Here is a 21,701-nt window from a genome sequence, read left to right as displayed (position 1 = left end):
TAACCTTTATCACACCAACAGACTGTGACAAATAAAATCCTAGTTTCTGCACAACACAAATAAAGAACCACAGGTCAGAGTTAAATGTCAGTGACAACGTGGTGTTTAATAAGGCTCTGACTCACAGTAAAAAATCACACATGTTCCCTTTATCCTCCTGATCACGTCCAGACCCTAAATCTTCTTAAAGTAACTTTTTGTCTCTTAATAACTTTAATCTAAATGTCTTCTTCTTCATTTTCTGCCATGGAACGGGTTATGTTTACTCCCCAGTGAAGCACAGAGGAATGCTCACTCTTAATGGCATGATTGTACAAACACTATCCAATCAGTGATTTTCAGACGTTAAACCAGTTTCATTTTTTAACCCTAACCCCTAACCCTACCCTATGTTCATTCAATCCTCACAGACGGACAGACACAGACAGTTATATAATGTCAGGACAACACAACAGAAAGCTTTGGTGAGGTTTTTTTTTAAACATACTCCTTCTGCTTTAGACTTTTCCATTAATGGAGGAGATGCTGTAATAATCATAATAATGATTTATAGTTTATTGATATGGTACTAGTCATCATACTCAAGCACAATGTGATTAATGAGATTTAGGACTTTCAATATAAATTCATACTTTGAGCATTCCTCTGTGCTTCACTTGGGAGTAAACATAGCCCTTTCCAGTAAACAGTGGAGCTGGTTCAAAAATCCTCTGCTTTTATTTTCTACTTTAAGATCAGATAGTTTAATGATCACATGTTTCTGCCAGACGTTAGCTAAGAAACAAAAAATGTTTTCACAGCTTTTAAAATCATAACAGACATAATAGGCCCCTGTGGAAACTCCATGTGTTAAGGGAAAATCTGAGGGAATTTGACTTTAGGGCTTCTGTTGTAGTTTGTGTTTGGATGTCCTGTAATCACTGTTGTCCTGTTTTTGCGCTGTCTCACATCGGGGTTAATACATGATAAATAAGCATTTAGTTTGAGATGTTCTGTGATAAATGTTTGCTTTACCTGACACTCAAACATTGGGAAACAGTGCAACTTGCAGCTGGTCAAACATTCCTCATGAAAAAGGACAAATCATTTAAAAAAGGATTAACCTACTCTCCGTGCAGTCCCAAACGGGTCAGGCGGTAAAGATCGTGGATTTAGCTGCTCTTTAAGGACAATTAACAAAACTTGAAGAGTAACTAAACGCCCAGGCCACTTTTTTCAGCTGAAAATTTGGGATTTAGTTACCCTTGAAATAAAAACGTTTCAGTGAGATGAGCCAGAACTTTGAAAGTGTGTTCCCACTAACGTGTGGATTTTTAAGCATGCATTATATTATTATAGAAACATGAGAGCAGAGGATATCATATAGAAGAAGAACAAGAGCTTATTCATAATTTTTCATACAAAGTTTGTCACATTTTCAATTTGATAGAAAAGGCACAAACATTCACTAAACCAGATCCTTTTGGTCACTTCTGCTGACAAATGTTTTTTTTGACTTGATTTCCCCAGGACGAGAACATCATGAACTCCATGCAGCTGTTTGAGAACGTGATCTAACCAATGATGATGCTCTCCGGTATTTTCTCCCTATTAGCTCAAATGAACACACATGAACACTGCACACCTCACACTCCACACTGATGTCCCTGCACATAATCACTGTAAAGATACAGGAACAACACGTTTTCTATCCTTGCTGCACTCTTTTAGCCGAATGTTGTTTCTGGGATCTAAAGGACTGATGCAGACAGAAGAAGTGCTTCCAGGGTATATTTCCCATCTATCCACATGATGTGTTGTTGTGTGTCCAACCAACATGAAGACACAGAGGAGCTCCTTGTGTTTTTATTGTTAGATTGTTGAAAAATCAATGAGGAAAAACCACATACAGTAATACACTGACCTTAACACGAACACACACACACACCAACCTGCTGTTTCTTTAAGAGTTGGTTGGATAAATTAAAGAACGAGCAGCACAAAATAAAACCTTAGCAACACAAAAAATAGAAATGAAAAAGCATGTTTGTCAACAGATATGTGATGTGGAATTAGCTTGCACTACAGTTTTTATGATTATGTATAATATGCGCCCAAGATAAAGGCACTGTAGATACCTACACCTGATACACACACATGGAAACAGTGTGTGTATGTATATATGTATAGTTAATAGTTCTATATCCTACGTTGAATTGTTCTCATCTGTGCTGCACTGGGTGATGAAAAATGACCAGAACTGAATATTTGTGTTACAAATCTCTGTTAAACTTCTTGTTAAGTAGCAGTTCTACACAAAATGGTAATGTTTTATCGATATTTTCTCTTTGTTTTGTATTTAAGAAGATGACAGATTATGGTGAAGTGGGGAAAAGTAAGTCTGTATAGTACTATGAAGGAACACCAGGACTGTTAAATGTCAGTTCTTATGCTGCATTAGGGCTTTATTTTGACTCTTCAGTGTCTGCAAGCATGCTGACTCTAAGTGCCACAGTATTATGAACAGTACAGTAGGACCTTTGTGATGTGGATTAATTAAAGATGCTGTCGACAGCTGCGACTTGTCCCTTTTTTTTGTGTCCCTTCATTACATTTGCCTCATGTATTTACATGATGAGGCACCAAACTGTGGGGACCAAACAGGGAATGTGACAAGCCGGGTTTAGATGAGTGGGTAAACGTAGATACACTAAAATAACAATGTTTTGTCAGCAAATGTGAGGTGTGAAATCTGGTTAAAATGTGTACATATAGTGGACAGCCCCTATATTTAGTTTTCATGGTAATGTTTTTCAACACAGAGTTTACCATGTACAACAAGAAGAACTGAACGTTTGTCAATCCTCAAACTCTCATCATTCAGCCTTTTATTATTTCAATGTAGTTATTGTGTCAGTTAAGACAGAACCCTAATGTTCACTGGCAGCTGCTTCATTCATGTCCAAACCTCATCTATTTAGTCAGTTTATTCATCAGCTGACTAGCTACAGCTGACTTGTAATGTCAAATCATATACCTGCTGGTGTGCGTGACTGCAGTTCCCCCAAAATGTTGTAAACATTAGCTTGAATTGGTCCTTTTCCAACAGATTCTTCACAAAGAAAGGTTGCGGACAAAAAACAAGTGGAGATAAAAAAGTGCTCCATTAGGTCATCACAGGCTAATTCTGCTTTCATACATTTTGGCCTTGTAACCTTTATCTTGTGTACAACTCTATTTTGCAACTTCTAATATTTTGTAAATGCCATCATGGCTCATAGGAAAAAAAACATGACTTTTAAAAATGGATTACGACTTTGGCTTTTGTCAGACAAGCATCAATCAATCTGGCTTTTTGTAAATGTGAAGTGAGTTTACTAGGTGGGATCCTTTAACCAAAGATCAAAATATTACCATTATAAGGATTTGAGGCAGATTTGAGGTAATTTTTGAAAACATCATTTGCAAGAACTGATGAACAAACCCAGCATGATAGAACCCAGTCCATAAATGTGAGCTAACTGTGGGGCAACTAATAATTTTCAGTGGTGCCAAAGCCTGGGACAGTGTTTAATTTCAGGTTTTTCCCAATCATTTATGTGGAGCTAGGTTCCATCTACCTAAATGACTAAATTGATTTGACTTAAGTGAAACGTACACTATACGGTACTCAGGGTCTTGGAGAAACACAGACAGTTTGGCTGTCTTGCAGTTAATTTTGGCCCTAAAGCGACCATTCAGGTAAAGCACACCCTGTTTAGGTGTCCAGGGGGAGACACATTAATGCCCCTTGTGTGCTAATTGTCACTGGACTACTGTTTGATAACTTTCCTCTGGCCACTAACAGGGTTTTGTAATGTCAGCCCTTTTTGAGTTTCCCTGCCCCCAAGTGGCCAAAAAAATATTGTAAAACAGCTTTCATAATAAAGGAGTGACATCACATTTTTAGGTAACATTATGATCAGGTGGATGATAACTCACGCCACACAAATGCACATGATACGGAGGGTGGAGTGAAAGTAAAAACTGGTCTACAATGTATTTAATTCAGGTTGTGGGTAAATGATTTCTCCTCCTATCATTTTGACTCGAGACATATTTGTAAGAGATATTTGGCGAAAAAATCTTGGTTTATTGTTGTTATCAAACCCTGTGTCCACTGGGCTTTGAGATCGCACAACCAAAAACAAAGTGAGAATGTAGGGCAGCGTAGACAGTGGAAATAAACAACCATTAGATGGCAGTGACGCTGAATACTGATCCTTAATACACAGTGGAAAGCCAGAAGAAGGACAACTTAAATTATCTAAAAAGGTATTGAACGTTTTCGCAATCTATGCACAGTGGCGGAAAAATACAAAGCGCATCTTATGCAAGAAAGGTCATGTATATATATATAAAAAAAACCGCTAGACGGCACTGTCACTGAGATCTTAACAGGGGAGGGCGGAAGGGTTACCCGTCATCATCATGTTAGCGTCTAATTGGCTGAGCAACGATTCCAAGGCGGGGCAAGTGCAGAGGTAGCCACAGACGTCACGGCTGTATGTGCGCAATCTGCGCATGCGTGGTGACCAAGATCTACCCCGTGGTTTTATGAAAGGCGAAATCCCTCCACGGGTAGAGAGTGTACGGTAGGCGTTTAAAAACCCCGTCTGTTTCACGAGGAAGACCTTGTGTCAGGACAACCTGGCGTGAAGACGGACTCACCATTTCCAGCACAGCCGGTTCTACTCGGGCTACCCTTTGGCTTGGTGATCCGTGCGCCCGCCTCCATCCTCTCAGCGCACCGCTCCAGCAGCACGAGCCAACATACATTACGCCAGCCGAGAAGGGAAGTGGGCTTCGTCTTGTCCTTCATAACGCAGGTGAGCACATAACGTGAAACGTTTTAATCCCTTGTGACACACTTTAGCATAGGCTATAATGTTAATGAAAGGAAGTACTTAACTGTGAATGCCCGGTAGAGGCTACGTCGTTGTTACCGGGGCTCGCGCTGCCGGTGGTTATTAGAGATGAAACAGAAGGGGTCTCGTCTCCCTTTCAAAGCTGGAGGACACGAGTGCCGGCGTGTCTGCTGATGTTTGAGTGTGACCGTGACACACACACAAGGCCCTAATGCATTTCACACCAAATGTAATCATGGGGGTTTTGAAGGCCAGATATCCCAAGGTTTAGAGATGTGAGGTTTATTGTGACTCTTAGATACACTTCACATGTATCACCAGCTGCCAGTTTACGATATCATTTAATTAAATGTGAACCTGAATGGTAAAAACTGATAGACCATGGTACCATGCAGCTTTAAGTGGGACACCAGAGCTTATTTGGCCATTAGGATTTATTGGCTACTGATGATAGTGTTGTCCTGGAAACGTTGCTTGGCAGGTGTGTGTGTGCATGTGTGCATCTGATATAACCAAAAAACAGGTACATTGAAATGTTTGTCATAGAAGTGACCATCTAATGTTGATGGATGAAGATGCTGCCTCGCTTAGAGTCACGAGTTGAAACCAATAGCTCAGTATTCATACAGTGTGCATTCAAACAACTTGACCGTTTTGGCTCCCAATTCAATCAACTTGTATCCTTTTAGACAAATTAGCTGGCTTCCAAGGTAACCTAAAACGAAACAGCTTGAAGACAGCTTTATTATATTTGTGCATCAGTGGTCATGAATTTGAGCCATTTGTGCCGGATGCCATATTGGAGATCATAGCCCTGACAACAGTCACGTTGTTTAAGGAAATCATTGCTGGCACACATTTAGAAAACTATTTTTTACACATCATTTTGTGCCTTTTTTTTCCAGATATTTGAAGCATTTGTAGATCTTATTAATATGACGCTCTCTATTTTCAGAGTACATTTTTAGGGACCATGGGACATTTTTTAAAATAAATGCATCAATCTGATGCACTTGTAGGAAACAAGAGTTTAACACATGCAAACATGATGGTAGATAAAAACATTCTGACCACGTTTGTCATTAGCAAACAAAAACATTATCATCATGATAATCTTTGCCGTCACTGAAAACTGAAAACCATTTCAGATTGAGTAAAAGAAAAAAAACATTTTTGGGACGCAAAGATAAACTTTAGTCAAAATGTTAAGATTTTCTTTCTGAAGTGGAAAGCCTTAAACTATTGCTTCTTTGAGTCTTTAATATTATCATTTATATTCAGGTATTTATTACATGGATCACAAAACATATTTTATAACTGCATAAAAAAGCAGCTGACACAAACCTTCCATATGTGAACAAGGGACTACTTCCTTGACCAATTGACCATTCACACTGTGTCATTGCTACCTGTTTCAGCAAAAAATGATACTTCAAGCCATTACTAATGCTTGCTGAATCATATTCAATGATTGTTGAATGGACCTAATCGTTTCCATATAGTCAACGCATCACATGATTTGTGGGATATGATATGCTTCCCTGCCTTTCTCACAGATGCTCATAGCAAGACTACACCCACAGACTTGCACAGTATTATCCAATAATAACATCAGTGAAGCTGCTTTCTTATTCTGCTCTGGCATAAAACACAACACCAGAGACATTTTAATGTTATTACGAGCAGCGTAAAATAGTTTCAGGCTTATTTTGAGGCTTTCGCTCAAAAATGTAATTTTGGAAGGCAACAACAGTTCAGGTTAATAACAGGGATCACTGCTCCAGGAAGCATCTCTATGTTCTCACCTCAAACCAAAGATCATTTTTGATCAGTCAACCATTCGGCATTATCGGGCCTTTTAAACCAGTAAATTCTGATAAGTAATCGATTCCATTGTTTTAACACAACAGATACTAACAAACGTTTTTCCTTCTTTTAGTCAAACCTAAACAAGCAACTTAAACAGCCAGTGTTATAAATGTATTTCATTAATAAGAGCCTTTGTGTGGATTTAGTTAAATACTTTAATTACAAACAAGTAGATCAGACTTAAACCTATGAAGCTGGTCTGATAAGAGAAAATTAGTACTCTGTTGTTGTGCTCTGTTGTTGTTTTTGAACACAGGCAGAGATTAAGTGGTAGTATTTCAGATAATGTTCACATCACTATTCTTGCACACTGAGTATTTTGCATTGCATGTACCTGCACTTTGCATACTACTCAAGACTCACCAATGGTGTTTTGTCTCTTGCACGCTTGGATGTGAGAGCAGGACTAATGCTTGTGTTGGTCCTTCCTCAGTAGTGGATACTTGTCTTGAATTCATTGATTTCATTTAGCTGTTAATGACAACACCTTGCACAGTTAGTACACTTACCTCTATCACAGATGAGCCTTTAATTCTAACAAGGGACAGCTGGTTGTTTAATGTAAAGGAAATTAGCTTACCCTGTACATGAAGGCTCGTCTTTGCCAAAGCAAGGATTATATCATTTTAGAAACGCATTTTTTTAAATCTCAACGAGACATTTAATGTATTTTTTTTATTATTTTTTTTAAGGGGCAGCCCACAATTACATGTCATTACATCAGAGTTAGCTAATATCTTTTGTGCTACTGTTGTCCCTGGGTAGTAAACAAATAATACATTGAAGGAAGTACATGATCTAAAATAACAATGTGTTAAAAAAAAAAGTCCATTTGTGTAACATTACACACCGTGTTAATGAAATATGTTACTTTGACCAACAGATGCTGGCCTATTTTAAGACTGCACATTTAGATTCTGTAATCCTGATCTTGTGGTATCTGGATCAGAATGATCCTATCTGACAAGCCTTTGAGACAGCAGGACAAAATCTACAAGATCGCTTTAATCTGGGATAGCAAAAACAGGTAATACAAAATCTAGATCACTTTGATCCAGATTAAACTTTATGAAAAACTGGGCCCAGAGAATTGGCATCTTCTAATCTCAAATTAGCTGACAGCTAGTTTGGATAGTATCTGATTGGCTAGTATTTGTTCATGCATAGCTAATGCACCCTTGGCTCTACTGGTTAAACTGGTTGTATACTAACTGGACAATAACCAATTGTAGGAGGAGTAAATAAGTGCTCATACCAGCGTTTCAGATGGTCAACTGGTCAAGTTTGTTGCAGATGTCGAACTCTTGATGACTGTCTGTTTGTCTATCCTCACCTGCTGCTGAGTGTCTCACAAGAAATAGTGAAAAAACACCTGTAGATGCAGTACATATTTTAACAGATTGTTTGAAGACAACAGATGGGCAGAGCATTATCGTTTAGGTGCGATGGCCTCTGTTTGGCAGACAAGCCTTAGTCATTTCATATGATGGATATTTGTGTGGAGACCATAATGACAGTGCACAATCTGAAATATATACGAACATCACCTGGTGTCGTAAGGTCGGGTGTTTAGCATGAACTTGGAACATGATTGCATGCCTCTCTTTCGAAAGTACAGGTTGAGTGGCAGGTGGTTGAAGGAGTTGTCTCAAATGCTACAATTGTCCAGACAACTCCCTGGTGATCTGTCCTCTCTAAGTAACCTTACAAGTTCCTTAAAACAAATGATACCAGGAAATAATACAGATTGTGATCTTGAACAAACTTGTTGTGAATGTCACCAAGACGAGGAAGTAAAAAAGTCACGGAATGTAATTTCCCCAAACTAGTGGAATGAAACTTATTGAAACCTAATACTTTTCTTACATAGGACTGTTGATGAAGAGACAGCATTGTGCAAGGAAGGTTAGGTAGAGCTGCAATTTACCACTGTTAAATTATCAATATGTCTGTCAGAATAATTTCTATTTCTCCCAAATAATTGTTTTTAAATTAGTGATGGCAATTATTATTTTGTCTCTTCGAATTCATTGTTTTTATCTGTGTACCCACTGCAGCAAATAAGGAAGTTGGAGTACAAATATTTTTTCTGTTCCTAACATGACCATAAAATGTGTTATAGCAATAGTTTGTTCTGTTTATTTCCTTTAAATTGTGTTTTTTATCTACCGGTACTCGCATTAAAAAGCAGTTTGTCAAGTTTAAAATGCATCGTAGAAAGTCTGCAAACTCGGCAACATGACATGCTGGATATATTGACAACAGGCTACAAAAAACATGAAGCACATTTACACATATATCAGCCATATTTGAAGATATAGTGCATCAAACAGAATGCGTTAAATGTGTGGTGACAGAGACCTTGTTCAGAAAATCATTACAAAAATAACATGTCCCTCTTACATCATGTGTTAGATATTTCCCAGCTGCAAAATGCTGACAACACTTTGATTTCTTAACTTGAAAACATATGATTCATCCTTTTACGGTAGCTGCCCTTTGTCAGTCTCACCTACAGTAAATGGATGTAGAGCTGAGGATCACCTCACAGGCTGTCCATCCAGACTGGGCCAGAACAAGCACACTGAGGTGAACTGGGTCACAGAATGGATTCCTGGCTCTGTTTGTTGAAGGCAGCGTGTGACTAAGATTACACCACAGTGCCGGGTCATGCCAAGCCTTCCCACTGTGTAAAGGTGCACGTTTCATATTGGGCAGCAAACAAGAATATTTTCCCATGTTGAGCTGAAAGGTGTGCACTAATGACACATCGTGTCTCTTTTTGTACTAAATTCATTTATTAGTTGACGCTCTACATTAACTTTTCTGAATAAAAACCATTAAAAAAAACATGAAAAAAATGCAGAACTGTTTTTGTTTTTTTCAATTCTCAATTTTGTGTGTGATGAAAGAAATCAAGTAATTTAAGGATTAAATGGTCGGAGGCAGCATACCGAACCATAAGATTCTTACATAACATGGACTGAACAACAAAGTCGGCAGTATTACACTAAACTAGGCCGAAGTTATTACTGTAACACTGACAGCTGTTACTGCTGCTTTAGGTTATATTCTCAGGCTCTCTGGTAGGGATGTGTGATCGGATCAAAACCAAAATTGGCCTCTCAGGTTTGTCATCTGTGTGCGTGTCTGTGTTGATGCTGTTAAAGCAATGACTACATGATGCAACTTACCAAAGCGGTCAGGGGTTCTTTTGGTCCCATCTGGTCCTCCGTAATGATTTGTGAGAATGAGCATTCAATAAATTGTTCTTGATATTTTAAAGATTGATATGAACGAATGTGAGAGGAGGAGTGTGAACGACAAAGAGCAGAGAGACAATCTATGGATTTATTGACATCCCAACTATCATACTTTGGAGACTTTGGTGTACAGTGCCTTGCGAAAGTATTCGGCCCCCTTGAACTTTTCGACCTTTTGCCACATTTCAGGCATCAAACATAAAGATATAAAACTGTAATTTTTTGTGAAGAATCAACAACAAGTTGGACACAATCATGAAGTGGAACAAAATTTATTGGATATTTCAAACTGTATTAACAAATAAAGAACTGAAAATTGGGCGTGCAAAATTATTCAGCCCCTTTACTTTCAGTGCAGCAAACTCTCGAAAAGTTCAGTGAGGATCTCTGAATGAGCCAATGTTTACCTAAATGACTAATGATGATAAATAGAATCCTGTGTGTAATCAAGCCTCCGTATAAATGCACCTGCTCTGTGATAGTCTCAGAGGTCAGTTTAAAGCGCAGAGAGCATCATGAAGAACAAGGAACACACCAGGCAGGTCTGAGATACTGTTGTGGAGAAGTTTAAAGCTGGATTTGGATACAAAAAGATTTCCCAAGCTTTAAACATCCCAAGGAGCACTGTGCAAGCGATTAATATTGAAATGGAAGGAGTATCACACCACTGCAAATCTACAAAGACCTGGCCGTCCCTCTAAACTTTCAGCTCATACAAGGAGAAAACTGATCAGAGATGCTGCCAAGAGGCCCATGATCACTCTGGATGAACTGCAGAAATGTACAGCTGCGGTGGGAGACTCTGTCCACAGGACAACAATCAGTCATATACTGCACAACTCTGGCCTTTATGGAAGAGTGGCAAGAAGAAAGCCATTTCTTAAAGATATCCATAAAAAGTGTTGTTTAAAGTTTGCCACAAGCCACCTGGGACACACACCAAACGTGGAAGAAGGTGCTCTGGTCAGACGAAACCAAAATTGAACTTTTTGGCAACAATGCAAAATGTTATGTTTGGTGAAAACGCAACACAGCTCATCACCATGAACACACCATCCCCACTGTCAAACATGGTGGTGGCAGCATCATGGTTTGGGCCTGCTTTTCTTCAGCAGGGTCAGGGAAGCTGGTTAAAATTGATGGGAAGATGGATGGAGCCAAATACAGGACCATTCTGGAAGAAAACCTGATTCTGCAAAAGACCTGAGACTGGGACGGAGATTTGTCTTCCAACAAGACAATGATCCAAAACATAAAGCAAAATCTACAATGGAGTGGTTCACAAATAAACATATCCAGGTGTTAGAACGGCCAAGTCAAAGTCCAGACCTGAATCCTATCGAGAATCTGTGGAAACAACTGAAAACTGCTGTTCACAAACGCTGTCCATCCAACGTCACTGAGCTCGAGCTGTTTTGCAAGGAGGAATGGGCAAATATTCCAGTCTCTCAATGTGCAAAACTGATAGAGACATACCCCAAGCGACTTACAGCAGTAATCGCAGCAAAAGGTGGCGCTACAACGTATTAACTTAAGGGGGCTGAATAATTTTGCACGCCCAATTTTTCAGTTTTTTATTTGTTAAAAATGTTTGAAATATCCAATAAATTTCGTTCCACTTCATAATTGTGTTCCACTTGTTGTTGATTCTTCACAAAAAAATACAGTTTTATATCTTTATGTTTGAAGCCTGAAATGTGGCAAAAGGTCGAAAAATTCAAGGGGGCCGAATACTTTCGCAAGGCACTGTGTATATAAAAAAAAGACTAGGCTGTTTTGCCTGGACTGTCTTTAGTGTTGTTTATCTGGTGTCTGACAGAGGCTCCGTTTTTATATTGTTTTGTGTCTGCCATATAGGCCTCGTTAAAATATAAAGACCTGAGTTAAACTGTCAGTGTTTCATGCTCCACTGTAGCTAGTCATGTGACACTTGAGATACCGTATACATGTTTACTTGACAGTTGAGTACAACTTGAACTAGTTCTGCGCAATTTCTTTTTTTTAAAGATTTATTTTGCCTTTATTATAGAGGGAGGAAAGTGGACAGAGGCGGAAATCAGGGAGAGAGAGTGGGGAGAGACATGCGGGAAAGGAGCCACAGGCCGGACACGAACCCGGCCACCGGCGTGAGGACGGTAGCCTCAATACATGGGGACATGCGCACTGCCGCTGAGCCACCAGCGCCCCCAGTTCTGCGCATTTTCAATTTCTATTAAAAGTTTGGCTTTCAACAATGGTAAAAATCGAGATGAAGCGATTTCTGTGCTTCATGCCATGTTTCGGTATTTTATCACTTGTGGTAAACGTAAACTTTTGTTTAAAACATTTATATTCCGACTGTTCATTTCTTCACCAACATAATGCGATAAGGCAACAAGGCAGTGTACCGGTAAGTAACAGAGAGATGACGTGGGGATGTTCACCATGTGCCCACTTTCAGAGTTTGAACTTAATTCCAGCTAAAGGAAGCTATCAACTAAACTTCAGTGTCCTTTAAAAACATCACTCTGGAAAACAGAAAACTACAAGCATTTTCTGTAAACGTTTATTTTATACTGTTACAGCTGTAACCGAACTACTGCTTTTAAAAGGCCCATTTCCATAGTCTTTGAAAAAAGAGTTAAGTGATGAGAAGTATCAAGGCTCAACTGGATCACTCAACCTTTTTTAAATTGAATCACTGACGTAAAGCAAGCACAAAGTGCCCAAATGTCTAGAACTGCAAGTGTAAAGTTAATTATCTGCTCATATCTTCCCAGAGAACAAGGTCAGATATTTTAATTCCTCATTGTGTCTCCTCAACAGATACACATGCCGGTCGAGAATCCATTTGAAGTCACATGAAAAAGAGACAATGACAGATAGATAGATAGATAGATACTTTATTGATCCCGAGGGAAATTCAACTAAACTTCAGTTAACAAAAAGCAGTAAAAGACTCACCCTTTGTTATGTTTCCAAAGAGCAGCTAAATACGTTACTCATGGTTTTATTGAATATTACAAAAGCCCCTACGTTAACTCATCGTGGGTTGGCAAAATTACTGTGGAAAGACAAAAATAAAAGTCAATTTTTGAGGCAGAAATCTGGAGCCAAACTGGACTCATGATGAACAGCCCACTGGGGAACTGTGCGAGGCTGGAAAAGTGGGATAGAGGTAGATTTTAGATAAACCATTCACAATGTGTTGTTCAGACTCAACCTGTTTAACATGTAGAAGAATAGGACCTTATTATACCTTGAAGGCTGAGGAGCCTCACCCAGAGAGACCTCTTTATCTCCCAGAGCCTTATTAGTTGTTGCTAACGTCCCCTGTTCTAGTGAGCCACGAAACATCCTCTACGATGTGTGGGTGTCACATGGCTGTCTTCATCCTGCTTCCGAGTTTGTTCAATTGAAGGAGAGTAAATAAATCTTCAGCTGCTATGTTGATTATTAAATGTTCCTGTAGTATTCACGTTCAAGGAGCTAATACCATTTTACCTTCAGTTAGATCTGCTTGAAACTTGAATTGAACAATTGATCTGCTGAACAGTGATCCATAAACGAAAAGTATTGGATTATTCACTTTAAAAGAAAACCTTAAAACATCCACATTTGAGGAGTTCTCTTGAACTTCTTTAAAATCCTTCAATATGTGCATGTTTAATAAATCATCCTGTAAATGGATTGACAATTCGATGCCACTTTTTTTTTCTTTTTCATGCCATCACAGTGGCTGTCATACCGTGGATGTCTGTTCTTTTGTGATAAGCGGGTCATGATGAAGGCAATGCTAGCAGAGATGTTTCAGCATGTTAAACAAACTAGGCACAAGGTCAAACATTTTCCACCTCATAAATCCAGTGTTGGCTTCTTCAAATTCCTTCTTTTATCTGACCGGTGCGTGTGTATGTTAAACTGATGAGATAAGTAAATCACAATTGAGTGTGACTGGAGCTTTGAAGGACGTTCTTAGCTCTCTGTTGAACTGCAAACTAGAATAAGATCCTTGGCTGTATTGGAGGGAGGAAGATATGCAGAGCACAGTGAATTATATGTGAGAATCCTTGAACTAGCTGCTGTATTATCAGGTATGTGCTGTGGAGCCTCACCCACTGATACCTCCTTATCTCTCTGAGCCTTATTTGTTTTGCTTTGTTTGTTGCGTCCTCATTTCATCGAAGAAAAGGTCACATAAACCACAACATTTGTCTTCAGTATTTGGTTTGTTGAGATCATCCATCAGTAAAAGATGGGTGTTGTTTGAACGAGGGATCAGTTTGAGCTGGCAGAGAACCGCTCTTCCACAAGATGGTGCCATACAAAGTCTTTGCTCTCGAAATAAGTCAACTACATCAGGCTTAAGTGTTGCACTCACCATTTATATCTACTGCTGCTCTAATCTCCTGACACACTGCTCCCCTACTTTGTTCATGACCACTTCATGTGCTCATGAACATTGAAGCATCATCAGTCAGCCTTCCTCCTTTTGAAGTGTCTGTTAGACCTTCTGGGGTTTGACCTGCACGCTTCTTCTTTCAGGAAGTTGGTCTTTATTTATGCATTTCACGCAGTCTGGTAGGTTTTTAGGGGCAGGGTCTTCCTGTATTAAAATAAAAGTGTGGTGCTGTGTGGTGGACACAGTGAAGCACATGATTTTCTTGGATTATTACAGTCATCGACGGACAATGTCTCAAATTCATAATCATTACCTGCCAGTCACAGCTTTAGATTCCTGCAGATGATAGACTACAGATGGACAGCAGCTTTGGTACAGTAAATGAATAAAGGATGATATGATAGTATTTTTGGCAAAACGTATATTAGCTCCTCTTTCATTGTACCCATGCGTTCTCCTTGTTTGTAAAGGCAACATAGCTTCAGATGATTCTGCCGTGAACGGCAGAAGCCAAAATTTTAACTTTTGGACAGTATTGCCATCGATTTTTACAGTTACTAATGTGTCTCAAAAAACTTTATTTGTCCGCGGGGGCAATTCAAATCCCATGTTACATTCTGTCACTCATCAAAAAAAAATGTAGTTAACATGTCTGATTCCATGTTGTCGTTGCTTTTCAAGATCCCTGGCTCCACCATTGAACCACAATGCACGAGAACATTATGTCCTCCTCTACAATAAAGGCTATGAAAATGCCCCAAACATGCAATCAGGTCGCTTGGTGGCTTTCAATCGTGTGTCCGGGCCACCAGTTATAATGTCGAGCCCTAAATGTCCGTGCAGATCATTATTTAAATTCCTCTGATGCACAGTGTGCATGAGAGGATCTTATGTTGCAGATCACTATAATGTATTGGGCCTCACAATGTTACAGTGGCGATTCAAAATAGTTTTTTATTGCCAGGTACATTTACATAAACAAGAAATTTGTCTTAGAGTTTTGGTGTTGTAACATTTAACATGCGAAACAAGGCTAAAATAACAAACGCTTAAATAAAAGTATAAGAAGCAAATGTTAAATATAAAGAATAATGAAAAACAGATTCCAGAGTCTCTTGGCACTCTAGGCAATAATCAACTGGGAAACCCTCCAGAGAGCAGTCCTTACCATTATGTCTGCCAGTGTCCCAACGCTAGCTCCTCTTCCTCTTACTTCCTGTTTAGTTTTTTCTCCTACAGACAGGTCATTTTTCTTTGTTGACTTTCATAAACAGACTTTGTTTTTTACAGCAATAATGCAAGTAATGCTAAGCAGGACAATGAGAGTGAATGAGATGGGCCTCGTTTAGGGAGATTTCCTACGGTCATTACAAAATGTGCACATCTTTGGTTAAAAGTGTTGACAAGCAGGACTTGGTTGTAAGACCTCTGTTCAGCTCTTGACCCGTTTAGCACTGTAACAGAGTACAATCAACATTTTACTGTCATGACCCACACCTAATGTAACTGAGTAACTTGTTTGTATGAAAACAGTTGGTGTCTCATGTTATGTGTTATATGCTGCTTATAAAAAAAGTGTTAAAGTACTTTTAGAATGAACTATGCCTTCACATTTATTAGACTTGCAAGTGTAACTGGTAGCTCCATTCTGTATAACAGCTGGACGTTGACTTAAAGAATTTAATATACTTGAAGCAATAATGGATACCTGTAATTCTTAAGTATCCCTGCTGGGCTTGATGAAAAAGCCAGAGCCTGTGGGAGGTTGAAAAACCTATAAGTATTGTGTAATGTTACAGTTAAGGCCAACTTTGTCTGAGAACCACTGTAAAAAAAACAACAATCCCTTTTTTCTGTAGCTAACCTTTAACGCCCAATGTGCTGCTGATAGCATGCTGTGTGGGCGTAAGTGTTGGCGTGTGAACTGGAAATGCTGAACATCTCTATTCTCCTGATCTAAATGTAACCGTGTTTCCCGCTGCTTTAGTTTCTTAAACTGAGAATGATATGTGTGTACAGAACAGCATGGGAGTGCACCTGCTGATAAGCTGTGTGTCAAAGGAAGTAGGATGATTCTGGCCTCAGACCAGCTAACAGTACAAAATAAGAGACAACACAGTTTATGTGGAGGATGACTTCATTACTTGCTGATAAAACTTCTAATGCAATCCCCATCTACAATCTCTACGCCCGTTCAAACCGCAGCAGCAGGGCGCTGAGACGGGGGTTTAGTTGATGAATGTTGTTGTACGGTCCCTAAGTCACTGACCTTTTATCTGTGTTGGTTTTATGACGGTTACGATCATTGGCCCCGATCACGGCTCTGCCATATACTGTAGCTAGTCTAACAGGTTTGTCTTTTCATAAACCCTCGGAGCTGTTCGTGGTGCTGAAGCAGCAGACATAGAACTGCAGTTATGCCAAAGACATTTGTCATGTATCTGCAATCATTAGTTGCTGCAAAGTAAATACAGTACTCCATTACACTGTATATTGTCTTTACATATTTGTAGCTTTTATACAGGTGTACAGTAGTGTCACTTAGATGATCAAAATTACACGTGACTTATAGTTGGGTAAGAGCCATATACTGTATCACACTGACAAACTGTTGCCTTTACTATTCCTATCATTTAGGAGCAGCGACAGACTAATCCACATCTGTGAACAACATATGGTCACCAGTGGGAGCCTGAGCCCAAAGCGGTCGGCTTGTTTCATTATAAACCTTCTTCTATTCCTTTTGATAAAACAAGTGAAGACAAATATCCCATTATGGTTGAGGTGTGTACAGTGAAAAACTCGAGAAAAAAAAGCTCCCAGTGATCTGCTCAGATGACATAATCGAGTTATAAAAGCAGAACATCCCGCACATGTGCACTTTCTTCTTTGTCTACTGCTCCATTAAAAATGAATATGCCTGCATGTGTGCACATGTGTCTGGGGTTGGTATCCACTTCACGTGTTTTGAATGAGGGAAAACAAGCTAATTACTCTTGATTATAGCTTGAGACGAAGGGTTAAGTGTTTCAGCTTTACAGGTAATCTATTAAATAATGATAATTAAGAACATATCTAGGCCTCTTTTTTCAGACAATCCCCCAAACTTTTGAGGATTTGTTCTTTTCTAGACCTTATAATAGCGTACATTAGATGTTGGAGTATTGATGAGGTTTTTTTCTGCTGTTTTAATTTCCAGGTAATTATTTGTGCAGAGCGGTAACTCTTCAGAGAAAGAGTCCAAATAAAGGTGTGTGTGTGATGGGATCTAATAAGCATATTTGAGCACTACACAATAAGATAGTTTAGCTTTAGTCTCAATGACACGTATGACAGAGTTTGTCTTTCTGCTTCGTGAAACATTCTGTGTGAGCAGCCTGCTGTCCCTGAAACAATCTCCATTCACCTCTGCTCCACTGGCAGGAAGTTGACCAATGTAAACATGACCTTGCAGCCGTTTTTTTTGGTACACACTCCCCTCATGGTGAAATAGGAAACCCTCACGTGTGTCCTTACATGTAAACTGTTGAACGCTGTCTCAGCTAACATCTGCACGTGTAGCTTTACACACGCACGCACACACCCGTGCGTGCGTCGTTCCATGTTACACAAACGTAAGTCTGGGTTATGTCACAGTTTTTTTTTGTTTTTTGCTTTGGCAGTGTTACATCAGTAATGAAAGAGCTTTGTTGTTTCCAGAAGAGTTAATTTACTTGTTCAACTTGACTGGATGGAAACTTACCAAACGTTGGAGTGTTTGATAACACTGTGGTTACCTGTCATGTAACTAATTTACAGTTTAAAACATTCAGGTCAGTGATATGATGTGACAATGGAGAGGCAGAAGTTATTATTTCTACCAGGTGTGATTCGTGTCACAACAGTAATAGACTTTTTCTCTCTTTTTTCTGTGAAAAAAATCATCAACTAACAAATTCACATTTTCAAAAAACACAGATTCGCAATGTTAATTTTCATGAATGAGAAACAAAACTTTCCATTACTCTTAACCAGCTTCAGGCTTTGAAGAGTCCAAAACATATGACTTAACTGTAGACCGGCACCTTGAAGGGATGGACTTGATACACACACAGATTTAGCAACTGAGATAAAGAACCAACACAAACATCTGGTGTTAAAACCTTGGCCGGGGGTGGGGGCATCCCGCACTATATAACACAAGCCTACACATGGATCCACAGATCCGGTTACCATGGTTATAGAGCCAGACGGCAACTGTGTCCACCAGCCTGCATATTTTGGGATGAGTTAAAATTACCACCCCGGCGTCTTTGTTCCTCCACGCTCTCATTTTTCTGTAGTGACTTTCCTCCGTGTTTGATCCCTAACAAGCAAACACACACATTTTCTCTGCTTTTAATTTGATGTGTTATTTTAGGTGGATGTCCCCTCTAATCACACAAACTCAGTTTCAGTTCTCTCTTCTCTGGCTGCAGTTCTGTCTTCTGGTTTTCTAAGGTTTTGTGTGTTTATGTTCAACATCACCAGACTGAAAACACAGATGAGTAGAGTTTCTCCGGCCTCGCTCTTCTGGTGTTTGCTCGGTTCTCATCACAGTAGAAGTGACCCAGGGGCTGCGGGGACATTTTTCTGTCATGTTCAACATCTCACAAGTGACTCTCAGTACTGACAGAGCCTCAGGCTATAAGCTTTGAGGTCAGTTCTGTATGTGCTCTCTTCTGCTTCACAACATATTCACTGAATTTCTTCTGAATTTTAAATCACATTCTAAACAAATAAATAATAATAAGTTACTTTATATTTTTGAGTGACGTTATTGTAAATGTAGAATATTGTGTTTTTGATCTGCACAGTATAATGGTACAGTAGTTGGTTACTAAGGTAACCCAGCCTTTACATAACTAACTTGAACAGTGCTATAAAAATGATGTGCACATTTATTTCTTCAGTAAGCAAATGTCCAGCTGCTATCAAATAAGACAACAGCTGGAAAGGAAAGGTTGTCTTTGAGGAGTGATGTTTTCTAAAGAGGATCAACATCTGATTACTTCTGCTACTTACAGTTGCAAGTAAAAGTATGTGAACCCTTTGATTTATTAACTGGTTGACCCTCTTTGGCAGTAATAACTTCAACAAAACGTTTCCTGTAGTTGCTGATCAGACCTGCACAACGCTTGGGAAGAATTTTGGACCATTCCTCTTTCCAAAACGTTTTCAGTGTAGCAGTATTCTTTGGATGTCTGGTGTGAATCGTTCTTACTTCTGTGCTTTGGGTCATTGTCTTATTACATCACCCATCTTGTGTTGAACTTCAATCGGTGGACAGATGACCTTCAGTTTTCCTGAAAAATGTCTTGATAAAGTTGGGAATTAATTTTTTCCCATCGATGATTGCAATCTGTCCACGTCCAGTGGTTCAGCAGTCCTGAACCGTGATGCCCCCTCCACCATTCTTCACAGTTGGGATGACGTTTTGATGTCGTGCGGTGCCTTTTCTCTCCACACTTAGTGTTGTGGGTTCCTTCAAACAACTTAACTTTGGTTTCATCTGTCCACAGGATGTTTTGCCTGTAGTGCTGTGGAACATCCGGGTGTTCTTTTGCACAAACTTCAAACGTGCAGCAATGTTTTTTTGGACAGCAGTGGCTTCCTCCGTGGTGTCCTCCCATGAACTCCATTCTTGTTTAGTCTTTGACCTATCACAGATTCATCAACAGAGATGTCTTTAGCTGATATTCAAGATTCTTCTTCATCTCATTGAGCATTCTGCGCTGTGCTCTTGCAGTCATCTTTACAGGACGGTCACTTCTAGGGAGGGAAGCAACAGTACTAAACTTTCTCCATATAGACAATTTGTCTTATCGAGACAGATGAACATCAAGGCTTTCAACCCTTTACAGCTTGATGTAAGTTAACAATTCTTAATCGTTGGTCATCTGAGATCTCTTTCGTGTGAGGCATGGTTCAAAGCAGCCAATGCTTCTTGAGAATAGCAAGCACTGCTGTGTGTTTTTTAATGGGCAGGACAGGACTTTAACCAACACCTCCAATCTCATCTCATTGACTGGACTCCAGGTTGTTCTGACTCCTCAAGAAGCCAAGAATAGCATAGGGGTCATGTCCTTTTTTCTCCCTGCACTGTTGTTGGTCACATATTGTGTTCAATAAAAACATGAAAACATACAATAGTTTGTGTGGTATTAGTTTAAGCAGACTGTGTTAGTCTGACTTAGATGAAGATAAGAACACATTTTATGACCACTTTATGCAGAATCCATTCCAAAGGGTACTTTTTTAAAAAACTGTACATTATATCCTCTCGAGCATCATTTGCCTGCTTTGCGTGCATTAGGGACAGGATGGGATAATAATCGCCACCAAGCATCTCAGCAAGCATTCATTTTTCAACACAATCGTGCTAAGCATGACTTGGAGAGTGGCTTGACAAAAAGTAATGACATGCTCATTCAAATTGTGCTTTTTCTGTGTAAGGTGTACTTCGGTTGGATACATCTGTCTGAGCCTTTTTTTTTTTTTTTTTTAATCTATCATATTTCTTAAATAACAGTCTCCCTCTATAGGGGAGAAAACCTAATTGCATCACAATTCACATTTGCCACCTTTATAAATCTACACTTCATTGAGAGTCTGAGTTAAACTCAACACATCATTAAGGCTACACACTAACTTTTGCATGTGATTAAATGCTGTCTGTCAAATTAACTTATGTCTTACCTCCCTCCTCCTCCTTATCCTTGACCCCCCTACTGTTCCTCCTCTTCCCCCTCTGCTTCTTCCCCGGCCTCTTCTTTCCACTCTGCCTTCCTGCTGCCTTCTTCTTCCTCTCCCTCTTTTTCTTGCCCCTTCCACACAGATGCTCCCAGCCGCCCAGCTTGACAGGAGTGATGGGATGTTTCAACTAGGTATAACACCTATCCCAACATTTTACACTGCAAGCAGTCGATGGGAAAGGAGATTTTTAAAATAAAATAAAGTAAATATGACACAGAGGAGAGGTGGTCTCAGTGCTTCTACTGTTGATTTAGACCGTTCCTTGTGGGTTGTAGAGCTGACAGTGAATGTGATTCTTTTTGTTGAAAAACATAAAAAATATTTTATGAAACAAATGTGTTCATGTCAAAAAATATGTACCTCTGTAAAATAACAGATCTTACAGTTTTAAAATGGTTCATACAAAATTTTAGTTTCAAAGTTGTTTTTAATTTGGATTCAAAGTACTTGTGAGACATGTTCCCAGATTTCTATTCATACACTTCTACATCTTATATGACGTCATTTGCTCGGGACTAAACTGTTTGC

The 21,701-nt window shown here is 39.3% G+C and overlaps 2 protein-coding genes across 6 annotated transcripts in view; both read left to right on the top strand.

Annotated features, from left to right (window-relative positions):
• Positions 1 to 2,556, top strand: part of kcnip3b (Kv channel interacting protein 3b, calsenilin) — a 44,713-nt gene extending 42,157 nt beyond the window's left edge. For all 5 annotated transcript variants that reach the window (XM_079364742.1, XM_079364744.1, XM_079364746.1 and 2 more), the window contains one exon: positions 1,510 to 2,556. In XM_079364742.1, the coding sequence (XP_079220868.1) occupies positions 1,510 to 1,557 (48 nt within the window). In that variant the 3' untranslated portion in view covers positions 1,558 to 2,556. The remainder of the gene's footprint in view (positions 1 to 1,509) is intronic.
• Positions 2,557 to 4,540: 1,984 nt separating this feature from the next.
• Positions 4,541 to 21,701, top strand: part of slc23a2 (solute carrier family 23 member 2) — a 39,024-nt gene continuing 21,863 nt past the window's right edge. Inside the window, exons 1-2 of the mRNA XM_079348155.1 lie at positions 4,541 to 4,847; positions 21,256 to 21,304. Coding sequence (XP_079204281.1) covers positions 21,256 to 21,304 — 49 coding nt within the window. The 5' untranslated portion in view covers positions 4,541 to 4,847. The remainder of the gene's footprint in view (positions 4,848 to 21,255; positions 21,305 to 21,701) is intronic.

The sequence above is a fragment of the Symphodus melops genome (genome assembly GCF_947650265.1).
Source record: "Symphodus melops genome assembly, chromosome: 1".
Classification (NCBI taxonomy): domain Eukaryota; kingdom Metazoa; phylum Chordata; class Actinopteri; order Labriformes; family Labridae; genus Symphodus; species Symphodus melops.
This window is presented reverse-complemented; position numbering and strand designations above follow the sequence as displayed.